Here is a 12,930-nt window from a genome sequence, read left to right as displayed (position 1 = left end):
CTCATCTCCGCTTTCAGGCTTAGGGAGCCGGTGTTTGTCCACAGACAGCTTTCCGGGTCATGTGAAGGAGGGAAGCCCAGCCAGATGGGCGGGGTATAAATAATAAATTATTATTATTATTATAATTTTTTGTTATTATGTGGCCAGCATGACTAAACCGCTTTTGGTGCAACGAAGCACAATGACAAAAGCCAGAGCACACAGAAACCCTCTTTACCTTCCCACCACAGCGGTACCTGTTTATCTTCTTGCACTAGTATGCTTTCGAACTGCTAGCTTGGCAGGAGCTGGGACAGAGCAACAGGAGCTCACCCCGTCATGGGGATTCGAACCACTGACTTTCCGATCAGCAAGCCCAAGAAGCTCCGTGGTTTAGACCACAGCAGCACCAACTCCTTTTCTGAGATAGCAGTAATGGGTGGTCAGTTCTTTGCTTAGTTTTTCCTCATTCTGGGCCTCAGCAATGCAAATCAATAAAGAAGAACAGAACAGGGGGACGGCTTGCTTTGAAATGAGTTGGAACTTTCTGAGCTTTGGTGGGGGGAGCTTGACCTGAGGAAGGAGAAGTAGGTAGCATGTGGCAAAGAGCACCCATCAGCCCAACCAGTAGCAACTGATGTGCAGAGTGTCTTTATGCTGAGGTTCATGGGGGCTTCTTTGAACTCAAGGAGGGCTAGCCCTACTATAGGGCAATGTGTGTAAAATGGTAAAAAGGATAAAGCCACTTTCGATTACATACTGTAAAGCAGCTCATAGATTTATGCATTTTACTTTACAATTATAGAGTAGAAAGGCTTGCCGCAAGTGGGTGAATGATGGACAGTTCTGCTAAGAAGGAACCATTTCCATAACAGCATCATGTCATGCCTGAATAATAGCACCTGATACTACAATATATTGTTTCATCTCCCATCAGAACAGCAGATCTTTAAACTTTCATTTTAGAAAGTAAGGTAGTTACAATCTCATTTAAAAGCCGTCAACACTGACCAACATTACCATTACTGTTAAACACATTGTTTTGTCCTTGACCTTAGAGTTATTGTACTAAAACAGTGCAATTGACTCTTTATACTTAATGGCAGTGGAATAAGAAAATATGTTTTTGCATTTTGCTTAACGTTATGGATAATGGCTTGTAAAAAGTTTGCTTCAAGTCAGTATCTCCCTTTCCCCCTTTGAGTCATGTCTTGTAGATTATGATTCTGTAAGCAGGGACTGTCCTGTTTTAACTGATTTTATCCCAGCCATTCTACAAGTCTTCTTGGCTGAGCACTGGGTTACAAATGCTCTAAAATAAACAAACCAAGGAAATGAATAAATCTGAAAGGTCTTTAAAGCTGAAGAATGATGAATGCTACTGCTTTTCTTATGGTTTAATTGCAGTCCAAAGTCTATTAGGTTGCAAGTCTGTAGGCAGCCCATAGACATTACTTAATTATAGTGTTATGAGTTTGTGGGTGCCAGAACACTATAATCCTTGGATTCAGCATGTGTTAGAATTTAATTAAGGCTTGGTGTGCTAAAATGAGTGCTAGTCTTAAAATATAAGCCAGGCTAGTTTTCTGATGAGGTATTAACCTGGGGTGATAAGCTATTAAGAAAACAAAGGCAATGGGCCATTAAGAAAGCAATGATCAAAGGAGGATCAGTACTAGATGGCAAATGGGTAGGGCCCCTCCCTCAACAGATAGAACAATGTGAGTTAGAAGCTTAGAGTAGACTTAGGAGTTATGTGACAGAGAACCAAAGCAGCAGGCAGAGCACAATGTTTGATGTCTGTTTGAATACAAGGCTGCACCTATGGGAGAAGCAAGGTCCTATTGGGGCGTTAATGCTGCAAAGCCCTGCTTCATAGGCTCAGGTTGTCTATATGTGTCAATAAACCATATATCCTAAAGACACCACATTTCCATAAGGAAACAAGGACTCTTGGTGAGATCCTGGAACCCCTGGAGTGGTGTAGAATTTCTGTACCACTCAAGATATAAAAATAACAGAGCAGTGTATATTTAAAGGCTTGGACATTTTAATGATAAATGATGATGATGGAATAATTTAACCACAACTTGTTTGGAGCTGTTCACAAATTGACGCTAATTTAAGCCAGATATTTATCCATCTCTTTCAGGCACTTGACAGGCTCAGCTGCTTAGGAATATGAGTTATTTTAGATTTGATGAAAAAATGAGGTGGGGAGGAACAGAACATACTCTTGACTTCTCTGTTAGATCCACACTGTCCACTTTGTTAGGTTCGCTTGGCCATCTGCAGACAAATGTTGAAAACATGATAGGAAAAGCAGTTGGAGAGGACTTGGGATTCCGGTCCTCTTCTCCCCAGCATACATTGAATGCCTCTGAGAAATTCTTAAAGGGATGGGCATAGTTGAGCACGTTCCTCAAACTGTTCTTCTCATTCTTTTTAAATGACAGCAAACTCTTTCTTCTTCTTCTTTGTTTTTGGAGAAATAGTGTTTCAGAAAGGACAGGCAATAGACACGGGAGAAATTGAAATTGGAGTTCAAGTGATTCAAGCCATTCTTCCAGGCCTCTTCTGGCGTTTCCAGATTATGATCCATCACCCAATGTACCTGAAATTTAATGTTTCTCTGGCAAAGGACTCACTTTTCGGGATATATGGGAGACGCAATATTCCCCCTACTCACACACAGGTATTTACTTGCTTACTTACTCACTTACTTACTGTAAAAGTTAGCTATTTCAGAAATATATGGTGTTCACTATTAAATTGACTGCTGTTAACTTTCCTTCTTAACCTCCCTTGACAAATACATTCCCTTATCAATTTTTGTACAAAGCACAAAAGGTTACCAAGCATATAGATGATGTCCCACAATGTTTGTTTGTTTGCTTGCTTTTTATGTCAGCAACCTGATTTGCCAACCCTTGCAAGAAACAAGGTGCAGAAGGAACTACTCTGTTAGTTAGCAGGCAGGAATGATAGAAATGAAAACATTCAACAGAAGCAAAATCAGTGGCTATAAAACCAATGGTAGCAGCAGTGGGGTAAATTTGGGGGGAGCAAGCTATAAAGACCTATGAGGGCTGTGTGTAGTGCACCAGCTGCACAGCACTGAAATACAGACATCCTGCACTTCAGGGTGTTGGACTAGATTACCCTCAGGGTCCCTTCCAACTCTACAGTTCTATGATTCTACATTTAGGAACATGGAATATTCTCCCCAGAGGGGTACTGCCATAAGTACATGCCCTAACCACTGCACAGCCACTTTTTGATAGCTAGAGGAAGTCCTTCCAGAAAGAACAGGATTTGGCTTTGCCTCTTATTGCAACATTTACTCAGTTTTCCAGTTGCTCATAGAAAAAATTACCTCCTCATGCATGAATTGTCCAGTCTACTGAGCGTGTTCTTTCATCCTTAATGGGGTCATGGACCCCACTTTGCAAACTCTGTTCCATGCGTAATGGCATTATTTGTACATAATAATAGGACTGTGGGACTGAAAGGAAACTGGGCACTGCATACTACCATTCTGGTCCCACACAGAGTCCTTGTTCCCAGGTTGCAGAAGAACAGGAACTTGCAGAAGAATTCTTTCCAAAGGCTTTAATGTTGAGATTGGTGTGATACATATGCAGATTGCTGTAACAAACAAAAACAACAACCCCCAGTTTAAGAGGCCATAGATAGGCTAATTAAACAAAGGCCTGGGAAAAGAGGAAAGTTTTTGCCTGGCACCTAAATATATGTAATGAGGATGCCAGGCGAGCCTCCCTGGGGAGAGCACTCACAAACTGGGAGCCACCGCAAGAAAACACCTGTTCTTGAGTTCCCACCCTCTAAACTTCTAGTGGAGGAGGCACACAAAGAACAACCTCAGCTGGTGAGTGCAGGGTCCAAGATGGTTTACATCAGGAGAGGCGGTCTAATGAGAAAGGGGAAAATACTCTCCCTACATACTTTTCGACAGCATGCATAATTTTATAAACCTCTAATATGTCCTTCCACTTATTTGCCTTTTTCTTGGAATCTTTGCTTGGCCATGGTGTGTTATATATGGGGGGGGGGGGAGAGAGAGAGAGAAGGGGGAATTGTCAGCATGGCACTGTCTACTCTTCAAGATCTCAGGTAAGAATCTTACCATGGTGGTTGTTTGAGATTGGTGATGCCTGGAATTGAACCTGGGACCTTCTGCATAGAAAGCATGGGCTCTGTTGCTGAGCTGTAGCTGCCCCCTAAAGATGGGAATGTGTTGCTTTACTCAGATCTCTGTGTTTGATGGCAAGCTCACCCGAAAGAGTGTTGCTTATTTGCTAAGTGCAATTACCTACAGTTTTGAGCACAAACCTGACAGCCAGTTAAAGCACTTGTTCAGGTTCTTGTAATTACATCCATGCTTTTATTCCAGTTAGATCATGGGTGTCACATTTACAGAGAACACTAAAATAGCTTTTTAATTACCTAGTGAACACTCCCCCAATCTGTTGCCCACAAAATACTTTGGACTGCAACTCTCATCAGCCCTTTCCAGCATGCCCAATGGTCAGGAATGATGGGAGCTGTAGTCCAACCATACCTGGAAGCCGTGCTTTTTTCCAGGGGGCACTCAAGGGTACGCAATACCCAAACCTCTTTTGTTGGTTGTTAAAAAGTGTGACACTTACTGTAGCTACTTCATGGTGAGTACCAGCACCTATTTTTCTAGAAAAAAAGCACTGTCTGGAAGGTACCTGGTTGTGGGGAAACTGATCAGGGCCTGTGGGGACATATTGGTTTTGGAACCAAATTCAGAACAAAAAACTAGGTTGGTTTTAGAAATAACTTCGAAGGGTCAAAAGCAGTTAAAACACACACACAAACATGCATATAAAGACAGGATTCTATCTAATCATGTTTTTTATTGTTGCTGTTTCAGTTTGATTTTGTGAAACTGATGGATGGGAAACAGTTAATTAAGCCAGAATCAAGACATTCTGAGGAATCTCAGCATGCTCCTAGGAATCTGATCTTAATGTCCTTGCAAGAAACTGGCTTCATAGAATATATGGACCAGGGAACTTGGCACTTGGCATTTTACAATGATGGCAAGAAAATGGAGCAAGTGCAAGTGTTGACAACGGCAATTGGTAAGACCACTTGGTTTTGTCTTCCTCCTCTTTCTAATGAAGGCTTTCATAGATTATTGAGCCATTTCTTGTATCTGACATATATGATGATAATTATTAAATAGGTTCCTGGATTCTAGGAAGCATGGGCTGTTTTGGGGTGGGTCAGTTCTGAAGCATAAACAATACAAGCTGAACTAAATTGGTGGTGAGGGGATTCTCATTAAAAGCCACATTCTGATTTTTCTTGTTGAAATGAATGGTGAAAATTATTAATTATTATTATATATTAAACTTACTGATTGCTTTTTTATTTACAAGCTATAACACATAGATTAAAACCAGCATAAAACTAAAACAGAGTAACATCTAAAACTCATTAGAGTTTCAATTTTTTAAAAAGGAAAATAAAATCCTTAAAAACGATATTCCTTCTGTTAAATGTTATAAATCAGGGGTATTTTTCAAGAATATTCTCCATCAAGAACCAGTTGGTTGCTTTACAGGATTCATTTATGTGATTGGCACTTTTGAAGAAAGCTGTTTGCATTGTAGGGAAAATCTGTAAATCCCCTAAAAAATTAAACTCATGTTTACAATATTGCACCAGAGTGGTGTGTTTGGTGATCTTGAACACATTTGCTTTTCCAGGTCAAATTCCATCAGTGGGGGGAGGGGCTAAATCTTACAGAAGTAGGATGTTTATCTGAAATATACAAATGACAGGCATTGGAATGTTCAACGAAAATAATCTCTTATTTTAAACAAAACCATGAAATAAAGAAGAGACAGATTTGAAGTGCAATGGGGGTTACTCAATAAATACTTAGAAACTTCAGATGCTTTACACAGTAGGGAATTAAATATGAATTCTCAGTATAAAAACTTCACATTGTATTGCAGAATGAAATACCTATTGTTCTAAACTGTCAAGGCCAAACCTAATACATAATAAGTTGTTTGAACAGATGTTTTATTTCAGGTTGTGTATGAATACAGTGAATGTAATTGGTTCCCCACTCATCTGAAGGTTGAGTAATACCACTTGAATGGTTGTGCTGCATGGTTGCCTCTCGTTTCAGAAGTGGTTTGTTCACTTTGTTGTTATGCTTTTCTTTTCTCTTTGTATGAACAGAAGTCATGGATGACTGCTCCACTAACTGCAATGGGAATGGAGAATGCATTTCTGGGCACTGCCACTGTTTTCCAGGATTCCTTGGTCCAGATTGTGCAAGAGGTAGGGATTTCTCATTTATATATTTGAAGTAGAAGAAAAGACAAACAAACAAACAAACAAACAAACAAACAAATAAATATCAATTTTCTCAGCTTGGAGCTTCAGCAATGAAGCAGCTCAGGCTTAGGTGCTGGAGGCTCCACTTCTTCCTGACTCTCAATCAAGCCTAGATCCATGCAGGTGTTTCTATGCATTTTCCCCTCCTCCCACGTTGCGTCACATGCAACTAGCTGGACTCATTGGCAGCAGCTCTGTACTTCTTGCCTGACTTGCTGTTTCCTCTGTTCCTGTAGCTCTAGGGCGTGGGTAGGCAAACTAAGGTCCCGGGGCCGGATCCGGCCCAATCACCTTCTAAATTCAGCCCGCAGACGGTCTGGGAATCAGTGTGTTTTTACATGAGTGGAATGTGTCCTTTTATTTAAAATGCATCTCTGGGTTATTTGTGGGTTCATTCCCCCCAAACAATTTAGTCTGCCCCCCCCCACAAGGTCTGAGGGACAGTGGACTGGCCCCCTGCTGAAAAAGTTTGCTGACCCCTGCTCTAGGGGATATGGAGGCAGAAATCTTTCATAATATACCCTTCATGATGTTGAAGTAAATAGTGGACACTTCAACTTCCACTCATCAGCATCAGATGTTTATCAAACATACATTGACACAGTAATTCCTTCCAGTAGCACCTTAAAGACCAACTAAGTCAGTTCTTGGTATGAGCTTTCGTGTGCATGCACACTTCTTCAGAAGGTAGCCGTGTTGGTCTGCCATAGTCAAAACAAAAAAATTCCTTCCAGTAGCACCTTAAAGACCAACTAAGTCAGTTCTTGGTATGAGCTTTCGTGTGCATGCACGAAAGCTCTGAATGATCTGAAGAAGTGTGCATGCACACGAAAGCTCATACCAAGAACTGACTTAGTTGGTCTTTAAGGTGCTACTGGAAGGAATTTTTTTGTTTTGACTATGGCAGACCAACACGGCTACCTATCTGTAATTGACACAGTAGTGACTGCATACCAAAAATGGTGGGCTGATCTTTCACATGCAAAGGGTACCTCCAAATAATAAATCCAAGCAGCATCCCCCAAAGCCAAGCTAAGTATCTGATACAGACACATCATGACCAGACTGTTAACAGAGAGAAAAATTATTCCAGTTTATGGAATAACAGAAATGAGAATAAAATGAAAAGATTGGGTAGGAAATAGAATGTGAAAAGCTGAAGCAGGTACGCTAAATGGATAGTAAATTTGAGAGGAAAAACAGATGATAAAAGGTTTGAGGGGGCCTTCAACAAGATGGGCTCTCAGCTCCAAATAGTGTTGTTCCGGAACATTGAGGGCAATTTTCAGCGGCAGGTGGCTCTCAGACCTATCAGCCTGCCATAGGAGTAAGGAGCAGGGCCACCAACTGAGGTGAACCCTCTTGGGGCTCCTGCTGCTGCTCAAGAAGACCAAGTGTTGGCGCCACAAAGTGTGGGGTGAGGGGAGAATCATAGGCTAATAGAATTGTAGAATTGGAAGGGGTTCACCAGTCTAACCCCTTGTAGTGCAGGAATCTCAACATGCAGTTCCTCATCCAATTTGAAACCATACTGGACCCTGCTTAGCTTTGTAAATGTGCCACCACTTTTATTGCGGCACCAAATCCTATATAGATCATTAACACTCAAATATGTTTCTCCTCTACAGACTCCTGCCCAGTGTTATGTAGTGGAAATGGAGAATACGAAAAGGGCCACTGCTTGTGTCGCAATGGGTGGAAAGGCCCTGAGTGCGACGTTCCAGAAGAGCAGTGCATTGACCCCACTTGCTTTGGCCATGGAAAGTGTATCATGGGAATCTGCATTTGTGACCCAGGATATAAAGGAGAGATATGTGAAGAAGGTTTGTGCCTCTTCTTTCTCTTACTGGCTTTCTTTTCAATGGAGCTGTAGCTGAGAGGTAGACCACTCATGCTTGGCATGCAGAAGGTCCCAGGTTCAATCCCAAGCATGTCTAAGTGGGGTTGTGAGTACCCTCATCTGGAATCCTGGAAAGCCACTGCCAGCCATTGCAAGCAATACTGTGTAGTCCATTGGTCCAACTAAGCAAAAGGCAGTGCCAACAGTTTAAAGTTAAGAACACATCACTCTGCAAATCCAATGCCCACAAAAAAATCCTGTTTCCTCTACCACCTCCACCAATAATACTTTATCTTTCAGAGGAATGGCAGAACCTTATTTGTAATGTCAAAGCCTATTTCTCTGTTACAGAGAGATTACAGTAGTGGTACTGACATAGATCAATTGGACATGTCTTAACAACAGAAGCTTGGAGAAGGATATTAGAAATGGCTGATAAATTCTCTTTATGCCTTAACCCTAAAGGAAGCTCAATATAAACTGATGTGCAGATGGTATATGGCCCCTCAAAAGCTGAATGGAATCTACAAAGTAAACTCAGTTGTTGGAAGTGTGAATTGATAGATACTGATTTTGTGCATACGGCAGTCATGTCCTTAAGTTGGTGGATACCAGGATGTGCACAATCACAAGATTTGTTGTGTATCTAGCATTTGGAAGCAGCCTGATAAGTTTCAGATCTGCTGTGTGTCATTCTAGTTCAATTTATTATTTGGTTCCAAATTTGATCTGTTAAATCTGAAGCTCTTTTTTTGCCTCTATTGATCACAATAGGGAATCTATTTTGAAAAGCTATAACTCCCCCCCCCCCTTTTCACACAAGTGGATTAAATTATCATGAAAAGTTGCCCTTCTAGAGTGGATAACACCTGCTGAATTTCAGGAAGACGGATTCAGTGATTCTCCCACAAGGGCAAACTGAGGTTAAGAAAGTAAAAATCATATCCCAACCACTGTTTTCTTTTTCTGGGAAATCAATTTAAAAACCAGGAAATGGCAGAGGCACCCAGAGTAAGAAAGCTGCCAAAGTTCAGACAAATAGGTCTAGGGGCATGTTCTGCTATTGAACTATGATCCAGGGCCATCTTTACCATTCGGCGTAGTGGCGTGGTGAGCCAGGGTGCCAAGCTGTGGAGGGCACCAGGTTCTGCATTTCATTAGTGGAGCCGACGCCGGTAGGCGGGCCCAGGCACGGCCACACCAATTGGCAGCCCCGGCAGGCGAGCCCAGGCACACACAAAGGGAACACGGAAGAGGGAGCTTGTGAAGATGGGGACGCCCAGGAGCTGCCTCCCTTCTCAGAAATAAAAATAAAATAACGGGGCACCGCCAAGGAGGTAATCACATTTTAATGGTAGGTCTTTATTTAGGGAGACTGTCCAGGGCTGCAACGCCTCTGCATGCCTGCCTGAGAGTGAGCCTCCCTGGAGTCCTGGGGGGCTTTCTTCGAGTAAGACACGCAGAGGATCCGCCTCTTCTCCACCAAACACCCAGCCCCCTACCCAAGTATCGCCTTTCTACACCAGCTCAAAGTCCGTCAAAGGCGATATTCTGTTTTTTTACTGGGAATATTTGGGGTGGCTATGCTGGATGGCTGGTTTTTAGAAAGAATAAAAATCATTAATAATATGAATGCATAGAACCGACTGTCTCTTGGAGAGGAAGAGAGGGGGGAGAGAACAGAGTTTGTGATCCTAGCTGATCGCCTTTGGATCTGGAGAATCTTTCAGCCTTCTCTCCCCCACCCCACCCCACCTTCCCACTAGCAGAGAGATCTAGGAGAGAAAGAAGCAGAAGAGATAAATTTCTGCAAACTGAGGTTTGAATGGGACATTTAAAGCAGAAGAACACTTTTTTGCAGAGGTGAATTTGATAATGTGTTGGGTGAAAATGACCTGGAGGAGGGAGGCAAAGCTTGCCTCCCAACACAGATCCACTGGAGATTTTGTTTGACAGCTGAAGCTTCTTCCTCTTCCGATTCTGCCTCCTAGCCCCTCACCTCTGCAAAAGAGCGTTCTTCTGCTTTAAATGTCCTGTTCAAACCTCAGTTTGCAGAAATGAATTCATCTCTTCTGCTTCTTTCTCTCCTAGAACTCTCCGCTAGCGTTTATTTATATGGAAAATAATGGTCAACAAACCAACTAAACTAAACTTTAAAAAGGTCAACAACTCTGGGGAATCTTTCTTAAAATAGGTCAACAACTTTGGGGTTCCCCCCCTTAAAAAAGGTTGACAACTCTGGGAAATGGGAGGGGGGAATCTTTGCATCACGGCATCGGATATGCTTAAGATGCCCCTGCTATGATCTTTCCCTAACCACCTATACCTTGCCTCACTTCCTTCCCCATTGAATGCTCCTGACCCTGACTACACATTAGCTTCTTATCCTTCTAGGCTCAAAATGCTTTTCTGGGCCTTGACTTCTACCTGAGCTGACCCCTGGCCCTCCAAATTGACTCTGTATGGCCCTGACACATAATTATGACCATTGTTCCAGAGGTCTGTGCACCACCGAAACAAGAATTCTCAATGGATAGGAAATGATAGCAGATGAGCAGCTCTTAACTGCATTTGGAAGCTCACATCATAATTTGGGATCTGATCTATAGCTGCTGCAGGTCTGTTGTGGCACCAACCTGAAGACCCAACTAGATCAATAGGACTTAGCAGCACAAGTAGTAGAGGTGCCAGGAGCCCCAAGTAACATTTCCTGTGGGGCATGGCTCTCTCTATGCTTAAAGCCTCAAGCTTCCCAATGGCTGCTCTGCAATCTTGGCAGTACAGTGGTACCTCGGGTTACATATGCTTCAGGTTACAGACTCCGCTAACCCAGAAATAGTACCTCGGGTTAAGAACTTTGCTTCAGGATGAGAACAGAAATCGTTCTCCGGCAGCCCGGCGGCAGCAGGAGGTCCCATTAGCTAAAGTGGTGCTTCAGGTTAACAACAGTTTCGGGTTAAGAACAGACCTCCGGAACAAATTAAGTTCTTAACCCAAGGTACCACTGTACATACGACAAGAACTGACGGATAAGCAGTGCAGTGGAAGACTCTAGGCCAGAAAATGATCCCCTTAAGGCTCTCCACTCTTCAGGAAGGGAGAAAAGCATTGGGAAAGGGTAAACTGACTTTAAGGTAAAAGGCACAAGTTAAGTTTTGTGGTGTCAGTTGTTTGGAACTATCCTTGATGCTGGAATTACACTCTAACCCTGCCTGCTAACTTGCTACTTGACTAAGTTGTCTGCAGGCATCCGTTGTGCTGTTTGGACTTCTCATAGTCAAGACAGCACAATAAGCATGGGTTGATGTAAAGTGTGAATTGGCCCTTCACCTAATAAAGCTAATCCCATTAAGAGAAATAACATGTGAATTCTGCCCTAAAACACACCTTTTGTTTATACATGTCAGAAGCAAGGAGCCTCAGGCCCAGGGGCCAAATGTGGTCCTCTAAGATTCTCTATCTGGCCCTTAGCAATCTTCCCACAACACACCCTTTGCCTAGCCACATTCCTTCTCCCCTGGCCTCATCCCTCACTGGGCCTGTTTTGCACTCTCTTGAGTTTTTGCCTGGCTGGAATGTGTCCTTAAACTCTGATAATGCCTCTTGGTTCACTGTATAGAGGCTAGGAGGGGTATGTGAGAGTATGCAAAAACTGCTTTTCAGGGGTAAATTTACCTCTGTTGCTCCACCCACCTTTTCCTCTGACCCCACCTACCACTGTTGTGTGGCCCCTGGAAGGTTTTCCAGTAAGAAATGTGGCCCTCAGTTTTAAAAAATGTTTACACTGATTTATGTTCTTAGCAGTTTTCTGCTTTCGGTGTTGAATGCTGTTATCTCCTTCCTTTACTCCTCAGAGGACTGTTTAGATCCTATGTGTTCTGGCCATGGAGTCTGTGTTCAAGGGGAATGTCACTGTTCCATGGGTTGGGGAGGAGTCAGCTGTGAAACATCACTCCCTATCTGCCAAGAACAGTGTTCAGGCCATGGCAGTTTTCTTTTGGATACTGGAGTATGCAACTGTGACCCAAAGTGGACAGGTTCTGACTGCTCAACAGGTAAGTAGAGAAAATATCCTTCTAATGATTTGACTTGGTTTCAGAAAAGAATATAGGCTTGGTGTGTGGAGGGGGGGTGTGTGTGTGTCAAATTTTGTCTCCACTAAAGTTTGGGGTGCTGCAGAATACGATATGAACTAAAACTCAATGTGCTTTGTGAGAAAAGACTTAACCGTATCTTCAAGCTAGAGGAAGCAAATATTTCCAGGAGAAAACAGAAGACAAGAGAAGGTGCAGAACATGATAGAATGGGGATAATGTAGATGGTTTCCCAAGCAAACTAGAGCTGCTTTTTATCCTCACAACTAGGGATGGGGCACTATTTCCAAATTCAATTTTCAAATGCTGTTTGGACTACCACACTCCCTTTGAAAAAGAGGAGCTTCTTCTTTTTCAAAAAATCACCTGGTGCTTTGATCAGTTACAGACATTGGCTGTTGGACATTCTGCAGAAGATGTGTTTGCTATGAAAGTGGCAGAGTGTTACCATTTTAACTTATGAAACGGCTGTCACCATTGCATGCCACACCTTTCATTATATTTAGTTAATCCCCGAGAGTCCTCCATCCTATAGAGCATCTGCTGGCTTGAAGAATGTTCCCTTCCCCTAGAATAGGAAATAAGAATGTGAAATAATTATAATATTGACTG

At 42.5% G+C, this 12,930-nt stretch overlaps 1 protein-coding gene across 12 annotated transcripts in view; it reads left to right on the top strand.

Annotated features, from left to right (window-relative positions):
* TENM1 (teneurin transmembrane protein 1) overlaps positions 1–12,930 on the top strand; it is a 404,140-nt gene that overhangs the window by 235,646 nt on the left and 155,564 nt on the right. For 6 of the 12 annotated variants that reach the window (XM_081847832.1, XM_081847839.1, XM_081847841.1 and 3 more), the window contains 5 exons: positions 2,475–2,674; positions 4,901–5,111; positions 6,226–6,327; positions 8,013–8,207; positions 12,079–12,279. In XM_081847832.1, the coding sequence (XP_081703958.1) occupies positions 2,475–2,674; positions 4,901–5,111; positions 6,226–6,327; positions 8,013–8,207; positions 12,079–12,279 (909 nt within the window). Of the gene's footprint in view, positions 1–2,468; positions 2,675–4,900; positions 5,112–6,225; positions 6,328–8,012; positions 8,208–12,078; positions 12,280–12,930 lie in introns of all 12 variants that reach the window. The other 6 variants (XM_081847838.1, XM_081847834.1, XM_081847835.1 and 3 more) reach the window with 1 other exon arrangement.

This window comes from Podarcis erhardii (genome assembly GCF_964252035.2).
Source record: "Podarcis erhardii genome assembly, chromosome: Z".
In the NCBI taxonomy this organism is placed as follows: domain Eukaryota; kingdom Metazoa; phylum Chordata; class Lepidosauria; order Squamata; family Lacertidae; genus Podarcis; species Podarcis erhardii.
This window is presented reverse-complemented; position numbering and strand designations above follow the sequence as displayed.